The sequence below is a fragment of the Citrus clementina genome, unplaced genomic scaffold (genome assembly GCF_000493195.1).
Source record: "Citrus clementina cultivar Clemenules unplaced genomic scaffold, Citrus_clementina_v1.0 scaffold_3, whole genome shotgun sequence".
Classification (NCBI taxonomy): Eukaryota; Viridiplantae; Streptophyta; class Magnoliopsida; order Sapindales; family Rutaceae; genus Citrus; species Citrus x clementina.
This window is the reverse complement of record NW_006262339.1, coordinates 27844828-27862432: the sequence shown is the minus strand read 5'-3', so window position 1 is coordinate 27862432 and position 17605 is coordinate 27844828. Positions and strand designations below refer to the sequence as shown.

At 36.5% G+C, this 17605-nt stretch overlaps 3 protein-coding genes across 3 annotated transcripts in view; 2 read left to right on the top strand and 1 right to left on the bottom strand.

Moving 5' to 3' along the window:
* Positions 1-4222, top strand: part of LOC112099813 (TMV resistance protein N-like) — a gene marked incomplete at its 3' end in the record, with an annotated part of 8433 nt that extends 4211 nt beyond the window's left edge. Inside the window, exons 2-3 of the mRNA XM_024187290.1 lie at positions 3631-4109; positions 4201-4222. Of these exons, the coding sequence (XP_024043058.1) occupies positions 3631-4109; positions 4201-4222 (501 nt within the window). The remainder of the gene's footprint in view (positions 1-3630; positions 4110-4200) is intronic.
* Positions 4223-4236: 14 nt separating this feature from the next.
* LOC18048107 (disease resistance-like protein DSC1) lies at positions 4237-7732 on the top strand. Its single transcript, XM_024187289.1, has 5 exons — positions 4237-4679; positions 4796-5271; positions 5420-5731; positions 5838-7058; positions 7130-7732. The coding sequence occupies exons 1-5, from the start codon at positions 4259-4261 to the stop codon at positions 7730-7732; spliced, it is 3033 nt and encodes a 1010-aa protein (XP_024043057.1). The 5' UTR covers positions 4237-4258.
* Positions 7733-11189: 3457 nt separating this feature from the next.
* LOC18048105 (protein PELOTA 1) lies at positions 11190-12326 on the bottom strand. Its single transcript, XM_006442082.1, has one exon. It carries the CDS (start codon positions 12324-12326, stop codon positions 11190-11192), a length of 1137 nt encoding a protein of 378 aa, XP_006442145.1.
* Between the last annotated feature and the right edge of the window lie 5279 nt (positions 12327-17605).

Here is a 17605-nt window from a genome sequence, read left to right as displayed (position 1 = left end):
CCATCAAATGGATGTAAAAACAGCTTTCTTAAATGGAGAATTAGATGAGGAAATTTACATGAAACAACCAGAATGGTTTGTTATGCCAGGACAAGAACATAAAGTTTGTAAACTAGTCAAGTCTTTATATGGTCTTAAACAAGCTCCAAAGCAGTGGCACAAAAAGTTTGACAAAGTGATTGTCTCAAATGGATTTAATATTCATGAATCTGATAAATGTGTCTATAGCAGATTCAATGAAAATAAAGGTGTGATTATTTGTTTATATGTAGATGACATGTTAATTTTTGGTACTGATAGTGAGAGCATTGAACTCACTAAATTATTATTGTCATCTAATTTTGATATGAAAGACATGGGACTTGCTGATGTGATTTTGGGGATTAAAATTATAAAAAATGATAATGGCCTAGTATTGACCCAATCACATTATATTGAGAAAATTTTAAAGAAATTTAATTATTATGATTGTAAGTCTGTGTCAACACCTTTTGATTCAAACATAAGACTGTATCCTAACACTGGCAGATCAGTATCTCAATTAGAATATGCACGTATTATTGGATGTCTTATGTATGCGATGACTTGTACTAGGCCTGATATTGCTTTCGCTGTTGGAAAGCTCAGTAGATATACTAGTAATCCAAGCCAAGCACACTGGCAAGCAGTGTACAGAATTCTTAAATATTTAAAACATACAATGGATTATGGTATATACTACACTAGATATCCTTCAGTTTTGGAAGGATTTTCGGATGCTAGTTGGATTACTGATCGAGATGATCATACATCCACAAGTGGTTGGATTTTTAATCTTGGTGGAGGAGCTATTTCATGGGGCTCAAAAAAGCAAACTTGTATAGCAGACTCCACCATGGCTGCAGAATTTGTAGCTTTGGCTTCATGTTGCAAGGAAGCTGAATGGTTAAGGAATTTGCTTATAGAAATTCCTATTTGGCCTAAACCAATGCCACCTATATCTATTCACTGTGATAGTGAGGCAACTTTATCAAGAGCATATAGTCAAATCTATAATGGAAAGTCTAGGCACATTGGTCTAAGACATAGTTATGTAAGACAATTACTTACAGATGGAGTCATCACAATTGACTTTGTGAAATCATGCCAAAATTTGGCAGACCCCTTAACTAAAGGCCTTGCAAGGGATATTGTATTTAAAACTTCTAAGGGGATGGGACTGAAGCCAGCATCATCTTATCACCAATGATGGAAACTCAACCCAACACTTGAAATAACAAGATCTTGGGTTCAATGAGCAAAAGTACATCATATGTTGTGATAGCAAGCACTATAATATTTTTTATGCGTCCCAAAGGTTAGTGCTTGATACCTGTAACATATGGGAAAGGTTAAGCTACTTAGCTTTTAATGGACTTATAAATGTTTTAGTTACAGGGACATTCTAGATAAGTCTACCTATGTGAGTGTAGGAGGTGGTGCCGCTTCCTATGTAACTTGGCTGGTTACTAAAGCACTCATGAAAACAGGATATAGACACAGGGCCAATCCACGTGTCGGCTAAGGAATACTTGAGAATTTGAAAACTTATGTGTGAGATATATCCGGTTAATCGATTAAGGTCGTTGGTTCAAAGCTTGCCTACCATGCCACCTTGATTAACTTTGATGTATTGTCACTAAGTGAAGGTTCAAGTCCAAAAGACACCTTCATCTATGCATAAGTTTTCCAAGCCTGTGCAAGATAACTTTTCAAAATTCATTTATTTTGAAAATGGTGGGGGATTGTTGGAACATTTTCAACAATAAATGTGTCTTATGGTAAAGACATGTCCTATTAATTGTGCCTTATAGAAAAGGTACCTTTCACTAAAGACATGTCTAATTAAATGATGTCTTGTTGTAAGGACATGTCCATTTAATTGTGTCTTGTAGAAAAGGTATCTCTCCACTAAATGATATAACTTTTCATGACAACATTTCACTTAGAGATGCATTATTTCATGGTGACATTTCATTTGAAATGGTGATGGTTCAATTTGGACCATTGATTAAAATCAAATGTAGATCCAATGGCTATGAATGAAGGAATATCATGAAAGATGATAACCCAAATGAGGGGGCACAAGTATATCTATAAATAGGGGTCATGTTTAAGCCATTTAGACATGAAATAAATGATCCTACACCACTCTTTTCTTAGCATTCCTTTCTAGTACGAATTTCAACACAAAACACCCATTTCTTTTGTGCATTCACATTCCAATATATTGTTTTCTGCAGGAACAATATATTGTTTCTTGGCAGGCTTGCAACATTCAAGAGTATTCTGGTTTGCTTTCGTCGATGCACAACGCAAGCAAACAAACAAGTGCTTCATTGTATCTTGGAGGCGTATTTGCTTAACCCATGTGCATCACTCAATTGGTGGGGGCAAATAACGTCTTAGCGAAAGCGACTTTTGTAACGTGCCTTGAAGCATACAAAATTTCTGTAGTTTCTTCCTACATACAGAGTTAGTTGTAAACACATTACTTTACATAATAAAGTTCCACCATTATTGTTGTATTTCTCTACATTTGTCATTCCCCACAAGTTCAAGTTCCAACACACTTCACATTATGACAAGAAGTGGCCATTCAACTTAAAGATACACTAACTCAAAACAATGTGACAGGAAATGCAGGACACTTTGCCACTCCTTCACTTTTTGCTTGCTCTTTTTGATGACTATTGATTTGAAGAAAACTATTTTGTATAATGTAAAGAAGTGACCAAGGACTACCATATCTTTGATTCTCTAGCCAAGCTAGAAGAAATGTTTTTGATCAATTGTACTTTCTTTTCCATTACAACACAAATGAGAGCTGTTGGTGGCACGGCTGATGAGCTTCAGGAAGCTATGGTTAAGTTTGAAGGCTTTTTCTTATGTTCTTTCCTGTCAAAATGAAGAAACCAAGATGTTGTTTTGTTGACAGCTCAGTAGATTTTAGTTCTTTTGATTAGCTCTGTTTTACAGCTTTGTATTTCCTGGTGACCAGAAGGGAAAAAAAGGAGAGAATCAAGATTTACTTGAAATTTTGGAAGTGCTTTGTAGACTAGATTCCTTCAAATATCGAGTGTACCTTGTGTTATTTACAGATTGAAATAAAGCGCCATCTCTGTTCTGTTGGTTACTTGGATATTGACTTCGTGCTGAACCGCGTAATTAATTGAGATTTCCACGTAAAACAGAAGAAATTTGAAAGAAGGTAGACAAAAAGGCCGTAACAAACTTGATCGCCATGTGAAAGTGAAACCTTCAATCAATTTACAAGGTCCGAATCGTTTATTACGTGGCCGGTTCAAATTGGAATGGTGTTAAAAATACTCTATTAGTTCATCAACGTGGGTCCAACTAAATAGTCTCCCAAAATCAATAATCACCCTTTATCGAAAATCATTATAGTAAATATTCTTTTTTTTTTTAATTTATCTTTACTGATTCCTTCAAAATTTCGGGGCTTTTTTAACCAAAGAACAAAATACATGGACCCACCACGCATCATGTACAATGCTGCTTTTATTTTAATTGTACGACATGCAAAAATCCTGCAGGAAATTACTTCACATCTCTACTTTACTCTTACATTTTCTCAATTCTCTGTTTCAGTTACAGATTTGCTTCATGGTTTTATCTTCTTCTCAAAGCAAATATGAGGTCTTCCTCAGTTTCCGAGGGGAGGACACTCGTAATGGCTTTACTAGCCATCTAGCAGCAGCTTTACATCGGAAACAGATACAATTCTTCATTGATGATGAAGAACTTAAGAAAGGTGATGAGATTTCGCCTGCCCTCTCGAATGCAATCGAATCATCAGATATTTCCATAATTATCTTCTCAAAAGGCTATGCTTCTTCGAGATGGTGCCTCAATGAACTTGTCAAGATTCTTGATTGCAAGGAAATGAATGCCCAAATTGTTATACCGGTTTTCTACCAAGTAGATCCATCCGATGTGCGGAAACAGAGGGGGAGTTTTGGAGAAGCTTTTGTTAACCATGATAACAACTTTCCGGGGAAGGTTCAGAAATGGAGGCATGCACTGACCGAAGCATCAAATTTATCTGGATATGATTCCACCGAATCCAGGTAATTCTTAACTCTCAATACTTTATAGCCTAGCCTGTTACGTTATAACTCATTAATGATTTTTATCTTAACAATACTTATTGCTTGCTAGGAATGACGCAGAACTTGTGGAAAAAATTGTTGAAGATATTTCCAAGAAATTGGAAGATATGTCAGAATCTACTGATTTAGATGGCCTCGTTGGATTAAATACACGAATTGAGGAAATGAAATCACTGCTATGTCTCGAATCGCATGATGTTCGAATTGTAGGAATTTGGGGCATGGGCGGCATTGGCAAAACAACCATTGCTAGTGTTGTTTTCCACCAGATTTCTAGACACTTTCAAGGAAAGTGCTTCATGGCAAATGTCAGAGAAAAAGCAAACAAAATGGGAGTAATACATGTTCGAGATGAGGTTATTTCTCAAGTACTAGGAGAAAATCTCAAAATAGGAACTCTCATTGTACCCCAAAATATCAAGAAAAGGCTCCAGCGGGTGAAAGTGTTGGTCGTTCTTGATGATGTTAATGATGAATTCACACAGTTGGAAAGTTTAGCTGGAGGGGTAGATAGATTTAGCCCCGGAAGTAGGATCGTTATAACCACCAGAGACAAACAAGTACTTGACAAATGTGGAGTGAGTTACATATATAAGGTCAAGCGATTGGAGCATGATAATGCTCTTGAACTTTTTGTAGAAAAGCCATTAGGCAAAACAGTCGCTCTCAAGATCTTCTGGAGCTCTCAAAGGAAGTAGTGGGTTATGCCAAAGGCAATCCGTTAGCTCTTGAAGTGTTGGGTTCTTCTCTTTATCAAAAGAGCAAACAACAGTGGAAAGTTAAATTGCAGAACTTGAAACTGATTTCTGAACCTAACATTTACAACGTGTTGAAAATCAGTTATGATGACCTAAATCCAGAAGAGAAGAAAATCTTTCTTGATATCGCATGTTTCTTTAAAGGAGAAGATGCAGACTTTGTGACAAGGATACAAGACGATCCTACATCATTAGATAATATAGTTGATAAATCACTCATTACAATTTCAGATGAGAACCGACTACAAATGCATGATTTATTGCAAGAAATGGGTCAGACCATTGTTCGCCAAAAATCCATTAGCAAACGTACCAGATTGTGGGATCACGAGGACATCTATCATGTCTTAAAGAAAAATAAGGTAATAATCTACGTATTTGACTTCTATATGTTAAATGAAAAGAATTAACAAATACACATTTTATCTTCAATTAGGAAGCTCTTAATTAACTTTTCAATTTTTTTTTTTTGGATTTTATGCTTGCTCATTCTTTGCTCTTGTATAATAGGGGACCGAGAAAATTGAAGGCATATTTCTTGATTTGTCCAAAACAAAAGACATCCATCTAAGTTCTCAAGCCTTTGCAAATATGTCAAATCTCAGATTGCTTAAATTCTATATGCCTGAGCGTGGTGGTGTTCCAATTATGAGCTCTAAAGTGCATCTTGACCAAGGTCTTGAAGATCTTCCTGAGAAATTGAGATATCTCCATTGGCATGGATATCCTTTGAAAACGCTGCCTTTTGATTTTGAACTAGAGAACCTTATTGAGCTCAGATTGCCTTACAGCAAAGTTGAGCAAATTTGGGAGGGAAAAAAGGTATAGTGTATAGAGACGAAAACATCAATTTTCTGTTATTTATTAGATTAATTGTGATATTCAGTGATTCTAATTTAATATAGTCTTTGTTTATCTTTTGTTACAGAAAGCTTTCAAGTTAAAATCCATTGATCTTTGTCATTCCCAGCATCTCATTAGAATGCCGGACTTATCAGAAATCCCAAATCTTGAGAGAACAAATTTTTTTAATTGTACAAACTTGGTTCTTGTTCCCTCATCAATCCAGAATTTCAACAATCTCAGTATGTTGTGTTTTAGGGGCTGTGAAAGTCTTAGGTCTTTTCCAAGAGACATTCATTTTGTTTCTCCAGTGACTATTGATTTCTCGTTTTGTGTTAATCTCACAGAGTTTCCAAAGATCTCTGGAAAGATAACAGAGCTAAACTTGTGTGACACTGCAATAGAAGAAGTTCCCTCATCAGTAGAGTGCCTAACTAATCTTAAAGAGCTGTATTTGAGTAGGTGCTCAACGCTGAATAGGCTTTCAACTAGCATTTGCAAGTTGAAATCTCTTCATGAGCTTATTCTTAGTGATTGCTTAAGCCTTGAGAGTTTCCCGGAAATCTTGGAGAAAATGGAACATTTAAAATACATTTCATTATATAATACAGCAATTACGGAGCTTCCATCCTCATTTGCAAATTTAGAAGGGCTTGAAAAGTTGGTCTTAGTGGGTTGCTCTAAACTTAATAAGTTGCCACATAGCATTGGTAATTTAAAATCTTTGGTGCACTTTTTGGCAAGTGGATCAGCCCTTAGTCAACTACCAGCTTCTGTCGGAGACTTAAACGAATTTAAACTGACTTCATTCTCTAGATGCAGAGGTTTATCTTCTTTGGTAGACATAGATTTAAGTAACTGTGCTGTAGTGGAAATTCTGGAAGATTTTTGCTGTCTATCCTCACTGCAATGGTTAGATCTAAGTGGAAATAACTTTGAGAGTTTACCTTCAAGTATCAAGCAACTTTCACAGCTGAGAAAGCTTGATCTGAGCAATTGCAATATGCTTCTCTCGTTACCAGAGCTTCCATTGTTTCTTGAAGATTTAGAAGCAAGGAATTGCAAGCGGCTCCAATTTTTGCCAGAGATTCCATCCTGTTTGGAAGAACTAGATGCACCTATGCTCGAAAAGCCACCTAAAACCTCCCATGTAGATGAATTTTGGACGGAAGAGATGTTGTCCATTAAGTTCAAGTTCACTAATTGCTTGAAACTGAATGAAAAAGCATACAACAAGATTTTGGCAGATTCAAAACTAACAATTCAGCGTATGGCAATTGCATCACTAAGACTATTCGATGAAAAGGTATGCAATCCTCTCTCTTTTTCTTCTCTCTCCCTCTTTATAACATCTTAATTAGTGATTTTCATTTATAGGAGCTCAGCATATTTGTACCTGGGAGTGAAATTCCAGACTGGTTCAGCAATCAAAGTTCAGGATCTTCAATAACTCTTCAGCTGCCACAGCATTCTTTTGGAAACTTAATCGGGTTTGCTCTTTGTGCTGTTATTGAGTTTAAGCAACTTTCTTCTAACAGTTGGAGTTATTTCAATGTTGGCTGTCGATACAGCTGTGAAATAAATAAGATATCAGCCAAAGATGTGTATTTGGCTGGTATTATCGACTTCATTGATTCCGATCATGTCATACTTGGATTTAAACCCTGTGGGAATGATGAGCTCCCTGATGCTAACTACCATACAGATGTATCATTTCAGTTCTTCCCTGACGGTTATGGAAGTAGTTATAAGGTGAAATGTTGTGGGGTGTGTCCAGTATATGCCGACTCCAAGGAGACCAAATCCAACACTTTTACTCTCAAATTTGCTGCCGGCAGTAAAGAAGAATGTACCGAAATTAGGAAATTGGATGATCAGGCAAGCACGATTGGAGCTTCTGCAAGTGTTGGCAAATCTGATGAAGAGGAGTTGGAACGGAGTCCCAAGAGAATTTGCAGAGGCCAAATCAACAATCCTTAATAACTGAGTTTTCTCAGATTATTTTTCTTCAGTAAGTCCAACTCTCCTGTTAGTTTATATTTCTTTATCTCTTCTATGTGGTTGCTTTTTCATCAGTCACATTAAACAAAGAGTATTCCTTTTGGGCTCAATTCATTTTTATGTAATTGATTTTGGTTTTGGTTCTGAGATACGGCAAGTACATTTTTTGTGTTTGCACTGGCAACTACTGCTTCTTACCCACTTCAACGATTCTATATAGAAACAAAATAACCTTTTTGAGCTATTTGATTTACTGTTTTTGCTTAGGCAAGAACAATCTTTTATTAAACCTGTAGTTTATTTCATCGAAAGCAATTTTGATGTTATGTACTGAATATGCAGTTCTTTGCACAAGCATGGCTTGCATCCCCTGCTTTGGAAAATCCTTTTGATCATAGTTCTTAGGTGCATGTGCAGTGATTCCAAAACTTCAGGTGTCATGATTTTATAGAAACAATTCTATAATCTCTTTATGTTTTGAGCAGACTTTGTTCCCATAAGATTTTTGCAAATCTGAATAAAACGTTAGTACCTATGGATTACCTCCCCTATGATTTTTCTTCCGTTGGTGCTTATAATCCTTATAATATGCTTGAATTTGTTAAGTCAGATATTATGTCTTCTATTTCTCCTTTTGGCATGATTAGATGCTTTTTTTTCTTGAAATAATCGCCACCTACAATTTTACATCATAAGATGCCAAGTCTTAACATCAAAAAATCCTACACCGTTTCTGATTTATACTTCCATATATGAGTCGTTTGAATGCATGACTCTGTCACACCTCTTTGTGCTTCAAAATTGTTTGTTAAACAACTTGATGACCCTGTATCTTTATTTGGTTACGAGGCTGAATCCAATCACCATGAGCTCAGAATTAGAATTGTCCTTCAAAATGAATTGTTTTCAATTTGTTTCTGAAGCTGTAGAAAAGAAAAATTGCTTGTCAAAATCATCGTTTACTATTAAGAAAACTGACTTTCAGAAAACTGCCAATTCATAATTGCTATACTAAATTAGCATTTACCCCTTAAATTATTTGCTGAAAGAAAATTGTTTCTCTTAATTTTTACACAAGGAAGCCTGCTCTTTGTATATTCTTAACATGCATTAAGCATGATAAGTACCCATTCTTCTGCACACTTGTGAAAGTGGCGACTTCCCTGCGACTCGAACTGGGGAGCAAACTCAATCAAACCACTTAAGGGGACTCCATTGTCAGTGGAGCCAACACTTTGTTGGTTAAATTCACTGTCTATTTGACCGTAGAAACTGATCATATTATCTGTAACCATTCTTTTTAAAAAAAAAAAAAAAGAATTGAATCTTTTTTCAATTCCCCTGTTTCAGAATTTCAAAACCTTACCCCCTCCTTGTGCTTTTGCAGCTGCTTACATTTATATGTTCGGTTGAATTTCTAGGAGGCTCCCTTTTTTATATCAAACATCAATTGAGAAAATAATTTTTCTTATGAAAGGGTATCGTGTGAGAGAATATTGGACTAACATATGCAATTATTTATTAGTCGTTGCCTTTTCATTAAACACATCCATCAAATGAAAGCATGTGTATGTGGAAAGTCTTGCTTCACTAAGTTACAATACTAGTTTTAATATTGAATGTATCAATATTAATTTTATTTGTTTGAATATCCAATCTCTGGTTATATTTGTCTTTCAAAGTTCACTTTAAAAATTTCTTGTTATGTGTTTAGGCCTGGTAACGGTACTGTAAATTGGAAAGCTACCTAGCAAAAATGTAGTGACTCTATCAACAACTGATGCTGAATAGACAGCTGCAGCAGAAGCACTTAAGAAAGCTATTTGATTGGAGGGAATGGTTTCTAAAGTGGGTGCTAAACAATTGTCAGTAGTGTTGTATTGCGATAGCCAAAGTACTATTCATCTAAGCAAAAATCACACACATTATTATGAAAAGACGAAGCATGTAGATGTTGTAAAGTTATATTTTGTAAGACTTGAAGTGAGTTCAAGATTCACACTGATGTGAACCTAGCACATATGCTCATCAACGCTGTATCTCCGCATGGGCTTAGAGCTACTTGCAGGTTTTGAGGCTGTAAATGAAGTGGAGGATGATCAGATGGAGCAGCCAGTGAAGTTGAGTTCAATGTGGAGAATGTTGGACATGAACTAAATCCAAATAGGACGTACATATCATTCTGACCTTGAATCAAAGACCGACATGACGGTTTAAAACAGACGAACCGTATAGTTGGTGTATGACAAGGAAATACTGTCGTTTCAACTACTTAAGTAAATCACATGCTGAGCACATGAGCAACGAAATCAGATTCAGCCAAAACGACGAGATCCCAATGCAGTTTTGACTGGTACTCAAGTTACACACGTACGGCACGTGTTTCAGGTTGTTAGAGTTGGTTAGAAATGGTGGGAAATTCTGGGCAAAGTTGGTTAACCCAGAAACAGCTTTAAATATCAGAGAGGTCATTAAGAGAGCTTGGTAAGTTGTAGAGAGAGAAATCCACCTTGATTTGTTCTCTAAAATGCCCTTGAGGCTCTTTTAACCTTCTTCCTTCAATTAGTGGAGGCGTTTGATCTTGATCCATTGTGAATAGGCCTTTGATCTTGATCCATAGCGCATATAGGCACCTCAATCAAGTGCTGAACCACCTAAACCCTGTGTTTCTTGGTTTCTGTTCATTGTTCAGATTCTGGATTGTTTCTCAATTATTGATTCTTTAGTTGTTAATTTGTTTGTTTCTTGGGAAAATACTAAGGTGTTGGGGGTTTGGTTCTTGGTGGGTGTCTTCTCTTATATCATCAATGTGAAAGTCGACAATTCTTAATTATGAAGGAATACAGGCGCAGAAATTTGGACTAGAATCGTAACAGTCAAATGGTTTTCTTGGTTGAAGCCAATATGCTACTTGAAGAAATACAACAAGTTCATGCTAGTTTTAAATTTCAGGAAATTGGTATTTTAAAATCCAAAATATGGAATGACGCGTTCCAAAGATTGATGCCATTTCATTTGCACCATTTTCGATTGATTTGCATGTTGATGGCCTTGCCTGGACAAATTATAAAACTGTGACAATACTAGTGAAGGTGTCAATCATTCTACTTTGTGGTTGTTCGTCTAGCTTTATATAATTAATGTATACTAAAATTTGTTCTCAGGATCTCACATCTTTGATGTAATTAAATTACTTTGTGCAAATTCCTACAGCCTTTTTCCACTCGCATGTTTTCTTTCATACATTTCATCGAACACTTATCATTTCTATCAAACAATACAACGACATTGGTCTAAATATTCTAATCTTTGGCCATTTCTAAGCATAATTTTTTCCTTCCGATCCTCTAAAGTTGCAAAATTTCAATCTGTAAATTAATACAAGTACTACTATTAAGTTTCATTCCAAACTGCCGATTGCATCAAATTTTTCTCGTCACATCTCAATGTCTTCTAAATCTGGTAGAGGGAACCGAAGAATTGCAGCTACACCAGTCAATTGTCCCAGTTGTTCTCCTGAGACATGCATGGATGAAAATATATGAGCATTGCCTCCTGAATCCTTAACCGAATTTACCAAATCAACATACTTCTTCCTTGTCGCTATTTCAAAATTCCTGAAAAGATCATCCGTAATGAGCAGCGTTTGCACGGCCATCCGTTCATGGGCAACCTCTACATGCTTTGGTCCATAACATGCACGTGTAGGATCATTTGAAAGCATGTTGAAAAATTCCTTGAGAACTTTAACCTCTTGTGCAGCTTTAGTCTCTTTGATCAAGTTCATTACATTTGAAGCATCCAAAACTTCTCTCAAGCTATGCTTGTATCCTGAACTCGTATGAACAATAACTATTCGGGATTTGTTCGCAATAATTGGTCTCAATTGTCTCCGCTCTGCCTCTAGCAGTAGGTAACGATGAAACTGGTCTTTCGTGAAACCGGGACTTGCAATCACCGCACAACGTACCACGTTGAAATCAACATGTTTTAGGAAAGCATGTAGAACACTGTCAAAGAACTTATTCAAAGCCGACTCATAACGGGCGACAGCAGGACCATGCTTGCGAGGAATTGAAGTTTCAATTCTTGAACGAGTGATGGTCATGCTTCTACCGACAAGAAAGATATTTGCTAATCCTTCTTGCATTAAAACGACAGCAAGATCTGCGGTGGCGGCAGAATCAGATGCCTGATGAAGTGTATCTAATGCCACTGAGTCCCAAACATCCTTTGTCAAAACAAATGGCCGATGCAGCTCAATTTCCAAAGAATGGAAGGCTCCGATTTTAACATGTTCATTCTCTAAAATATTCTTTCCACTAATACGCAATGCGGATCCTTCTTTGTCATAATCCAAAGCCTCAACTTTGATTTCCAACTTAAGCTTCACACGTTCTGCATCTTTTCCACCAGATTTCGTCTGTCTTACAACTTTCCTGACAGTGACGGCCAAGACAGAATCTCCAGCAGCTACGAGATTGTAAGCAAACCAAAGATCATCTGAATCAACCGGGATCATCTTGACACTACCAGGCCCATTCGGTATCAAGTCTTTGCGAACGATCCTCATGGTGAGGTAATGGGGACAGGACTAATTGTCAAAAAACTTCTATATGGGCTCATGAATCAGGACTAATTTATAGGAACAAAGTTTACTCTCACGTTGTATAGTGCTCTCCTAAAGTGGCTAGGATTACTTGTGCGGTTAATAATTTTCTCAAGAAAAGGAAAAGTTAGCATTAACTAAATTTGACTCAAGATTTTGGTTAAATTGGAATTCTGATTATCCAAACATATAAATACACACAACTGCTTTACAAACATCACAGCTACCAAATTAGTTTAAAAACCCTAAAGTTTTTGGTTAACTTGCGGAAGAAGTAATAGAGGGTCTTCCTCAAGATATCATCGTTGACATATTCTCAAAACTGTTGCCGAACTCTCTCTGTCGATTCAAGTGTTTATCAAAGGGATTCATGGCTTTAATCACCAATCCTTGGTTCGTCAAGTTCCACCAAACTCAAAACCAACAAAGACAAACAGTAGTGGTCGACAAATGTATAGTAAGAGACTCTCTTATCTGTTTCGACATCGATGGGGGAATTAAAACGGTAGATCGGCTTGATTTTCCAATTCAAAAATGCCTTATTAATTCTGCTTGGATCAACGGTTCTTGTAATGGTATGGTGTGGTTATCCACTTATGATGGCACTGCAAGAAGTCCAGTTGACTTTATTTACAATTGTTCCACTAGAGAGTTGAAGAGAATACCATATTATCAACCTTTCGATGAAAGATATTCATTATTAGATGCCTTGGGTTATGCTCAGTCAATAGATGACTTAAAGGTTTTCGGAGTTTCCTTTCATCCTTTTTATGAAGTCGAAGACGTAAGTGTGCATGTCTTCTCTTTAAGGAACAATACATGGAAAACTTTAGAAATTGATGATTTTGTAGAGTTTCGTGAAGATCTTTCGGCGACCCATCCCAATGGAAGTATCCACTTTGGTTTTTGTAAGCTCGATTTTGATGACCCAGTTATGATTGCTGATTTGATTTGGTGGAAGACAAGTTGAAATTCTTAGCCTTACCTGATGATATTGTTGATGCAGAAATCTGCTCGCCCTTTGCCCGACCAGATCGTTCCACTAACGCTTATATGTTCAATGGAGAGGATGCTGCCCTTTGCCTCCTTCAGCAACTACGAAAGCTCCAGGGGTTGGAATCACCTTTTCTCCTTCTTTCTAATCCTGCACTCACAGAGATAGATCAGAGACACTGATGGTTTTACCGGCGTAAACCCTCCAATGCTTAAGTTAGCACAAGGTGTTTACAGGAAAACTATGTAATTTAGCTTGTGTGATTTTTTGTAATGCTCTCAAAAACTTGTATGGAATGTAATCGTGTTTCAATTTGGCAGAGTTTTCCCTTTTCTCTCCATTTTTTTGTCCCCTTTTTCATCGGTTTCCTGGCTTCTTATAGTCATTGCCCCACGTTTCTGCGTACTCTTCATGCCCCCTTTTTTCGGGTAATGGCAGACCCTCGTGGGTCTCCAACCACTGGATTGTGGGTTAACGTGGGATGCCATGTCTTTCTCAACAGTTCGGGGCATAGCGAAACTGTCGCGATTTCGTGAGATCGTGTGCCCTTTCTTTGGGTGACTAGCATCTGGTCGGTATATCCCTCTGGTCGGTATATTTCTCTGGTTGGTGCTCGTCTCTAGTTAGCATATGCCCGTATTAGATGTTTTACTCGGACTCTTCTCGTACCGTTCAGCTGAGGAGATTCACCTCGGGGTGAGAGATGAGGGCATGGCTGAGCTGGTACTTTTTGTTACTTAACAGATATCATGTATTCATATTCATATTCAATTAGAAGTATAGGAGGCTGTCTTTGTTTATTCCCAGAAGAGGAAAAAGAATTTTGGATTATGAAAGAATATGGCTTGAAAGAATCTTGGACTAGAATTTCATCAGCCAATGCAATTCCGCTTTTGCAGCCTTTGTGTCCCTTCAAGGAGGGCAGTGATTTATTTTTGTCTCTTTTGGGCCACAAATTTGTACTTTTTAATCCAAAGGATGGTTCATATAAAGATTTCATTATTGATGGCTTTCAAGAAGATTTAGAAGATTGAAACTTGGTAGCATATGCAGAGGCAGTTAGCAGAACAAACTTCCCAAGCGAAGGTACCAATTTAATTCACTCTCGTATATATTTAAAAAGAAAAAATAATAATTTAATTGCTATGTTGAATTTTTGATCGGTTAACTAAAAGATTCCACATGTTGCTTAGATGCATCGGATCTTCAACATAAAAAGGGTACAGTGGAAGTTTCACTCTCTTATCAATTTTCTTGGTGGGTACTCCTCCAGCAGCTGCCATCAAGTTTCAGAAAAGTCTTGGATCCTAGAACAGGATCATTTCTCTATTTCTATTTACTCCTTGCCAGTGCTATGTGTAAATTTCAACTAATCATGATAATATTTATACACATGTTTTAAGCAATGAATGGATAATGATCAAAGTTTCTGGAGCACCAAAGTCTTTTTTCTTTTATAATAAGCATAAGCAGGCACAATTTCGTATTTTCTGGTCGCCATCTATGAATTCACAATAATACTCTGATACCAATTGTTGTTAATACGAATGCCAAAAACAAACAATTACACAATTGTTGTTGACACTGTTTTACGTGGTTTAGTAAAATTACCTACATCCACAAGATGTGATGCTAAGTTTAATCCCAAAAACGAAGCCCTTTATCCTTTGCACACTCTTCACTCAACTCACAAACTCTCTAGATAGCTCTATATCTACTCTCTCAAAGCTTACAAGCACACATGACTTCCATTGCCTTAATGTTTATTTATAGCAATTGGAATTTGACTTCAAATTGTCTTTCAAAAATAGAAGCCAACTCATTCTTGAGTGATTACAACTAATTTATTTCAACGATTTGTAGAAACCACGGATCAAGAGTGCCATCCGTATGCAAGCTTGCAAGACATTTCGTCCAAGCTGTTGAACACTTGTGCAACCTACATCCAGCAAGTGCAATCCCTTAGCCAACGCTTCATTTATTGCCTTGAGCAACCCGCCAATTTGACTCATAACAAATATTCAAATTGGCTTTTTTAAATCTTTAAGATAGTGGAGTTTGATTTTGAGCCAAATTATAAACCGACTTAATATGTAGGTTATTAACATCCTATTTATTTTACTGTAAAAGTTTATTTATGATGACTTTATACCCTGTGGTTGGGCAATCCATCTCAACGGAACTATCCACTTTGGTTTTTGTAAACTAAAAAACGAGGCTATTGATTGCCCAACGAGGATTGCTGCATTTGATTTGGTGGACGATATGTTCAAATTTTTAGTCTTACCTCATGATGATTTTGATGTTTATTCCACGGATTTATGTTTTATAGAGTTATGGGAGACTGTCTATGTTTAATGAGAGGAATATGGAGGAAGAAATTTGGATTATCAAAGAATATGGGCTGAAAGAATCAGGGACTATAATTTCATCAATAGTCTATCCAATTGTGGATTTGGAGCCATCGGTAGTCTGTCAATGCAAGAATTTACATATAGTGGATTTTTCTCTCGTTTTCCTTGGCGGCCGTGATTTTTTTCTAGTATAAGAGTTTCTGTGTAAATTCTTGTATTATGTGATTGCTTTTATTTTCCATCTCTTTCTATTTGTTATTTGTTTGATATTTTTTCTTTCAAGACCTTGGGTAGGATTAAAAATACCCTAACAAGCGATATCACAGCTAAGGTTGTTATGCAAAGCAATTATGTCTCCAAATAAATTTTCAAATTGTGTGAGGATTCTTTTTGAAAATTTTAATGGAAAAATTAATTTTGGCTTGTGGCAAGTTCAAGTGTCAATATATTGATTTAATCTAGGTTACACAGAGAAAACAAGGGTGATGTCAACTATGTTCCCACTAGTGGAAACTCCCGGTCGTGTGTAGACAATCAAAGCACCTTAAGGACAACTATTGGAATACTTAGTTCAACAAGTAGCGCTGAATCAGTAGACGAAAATACAGAACACTAATGGTATCCTAGCAGAAAGTCTCTCATCATTATAGGAGACAATAATCCTTGTAGTAGATGACGAAGACATACTCATGGCAAGCTGCTAGTGCCATAGAAGATGATGCGTTACTGCTAGTGAGTCTACAAGAACTGCACACAACTCATGGCTTGGCATTTATGTAAGGTGTGTGCTGGACTGTCTACATTTGATTAATTACAAATTTACCAGCCAGGATTTTGTTTACTGCTACCACTAATTAGTCAACAGAAAATCCTGAAGAATTTTCCTCCAGAATTTGACCATCCGGAAAATAAAACGTGCGTTCACAAACCAAAGGTGACTCTTTGGACAAGAAGAGCAGAGGCTGCCAGCTACATTTGACTTTACATAATTTTTTCTACTCGTTCAGTGCCCTTGTTGTGATAGCTATTCATCTATTTGGAAATAAATAATTCAAATAATCAAATTCATATTCCAATTTTGAGTTTAATTCAAATGGCTTCAATTGCCGGAGGAGTATTTCTTGTCCATGAACAGGGGATACTGGAGAATACACGGCTCATTCATAGCGAGGATTGATAAACAAGAAGTGGAATAAGCCTCTGTTTGGGAGTGCTGCGCTGCGGTGCTTAAAACTCCCAAACGCAAATTGAAATTAGTTCAAATTTAAGATTTATTGGGTTCCCACAGCGCAGGACTACCAAATGGGGCTTAAAGATTACAACTCAGGCACGCAATGCTAGTTTCTCTGTTCTTGAGTTTCTATCTGTCAATTAAATTCCTTAGTCAAATTGTATCTACTAGATTTTTCATGGTTCTAAGTCTATTAATTTATCGAAGTTATACCGCAGATATTCTAAATTCTTTTTGTGAGCATGGGTCTCCCTCTCTTCATCACAAATTCGAGGTTTAACAAAAATGCTAAAAATAGAAAACTGAATTTACAATATGTAAAAATATCAATAGATAAATTTGAATATATACCTTTGATTGAAAAGTACTATTAATTTTGAGAAAACTTTGTTACAAATAAGCACATCTCCGTATGAATAAGTTAAGGGGCAATGGCCATAGATAATTACAATTTTGAGAAGTATTGCCATCAATAATTACAATTTTGACCACCTATTTTTGTCACGGGTGACTTGACTTATAAAACCAGCTGATTTGGAGATTGAGATTCACTTGATTTAAGTCAGCGAGGATTTAATTTTTTTTTTAAATTTTGAGAAGCTTCTTTTTTGTACACCAAGACATGTTTTTGGTGGCTAACTAAAATCCCAAAGCTAACCAGAGT

Coding starts and splice junctions, on each gene's coding strand:
- LOC18048105 (XM_006442082.1), bottom strand. CDS start 12,326: ATGAGGATCGTTCGCAAAGACTTGATACCGAATGGGCCTGGTAGTGTC.
- LOC18048107 (XM_024187289.1), top strand. CDS start 4,259: ATGTCAGAATCTACTGATTTAGATGGCCTCGTTGGATTAAATACACGA. Junction 4,680..4,795: donor AGATAGATTTAGCCCCGGAA/GTAGGATCGTTA, acceptor TTTGTAGAAAAG/CCATTAGGCAAAACAGTCGC. Junction 5,272..5,419: donor ATGTCTTAAAGAAAAATAAG/GTAATAATCTAC, acceptor CTTGTATAATAG/GGGACCGAGAAAATTGAAGG.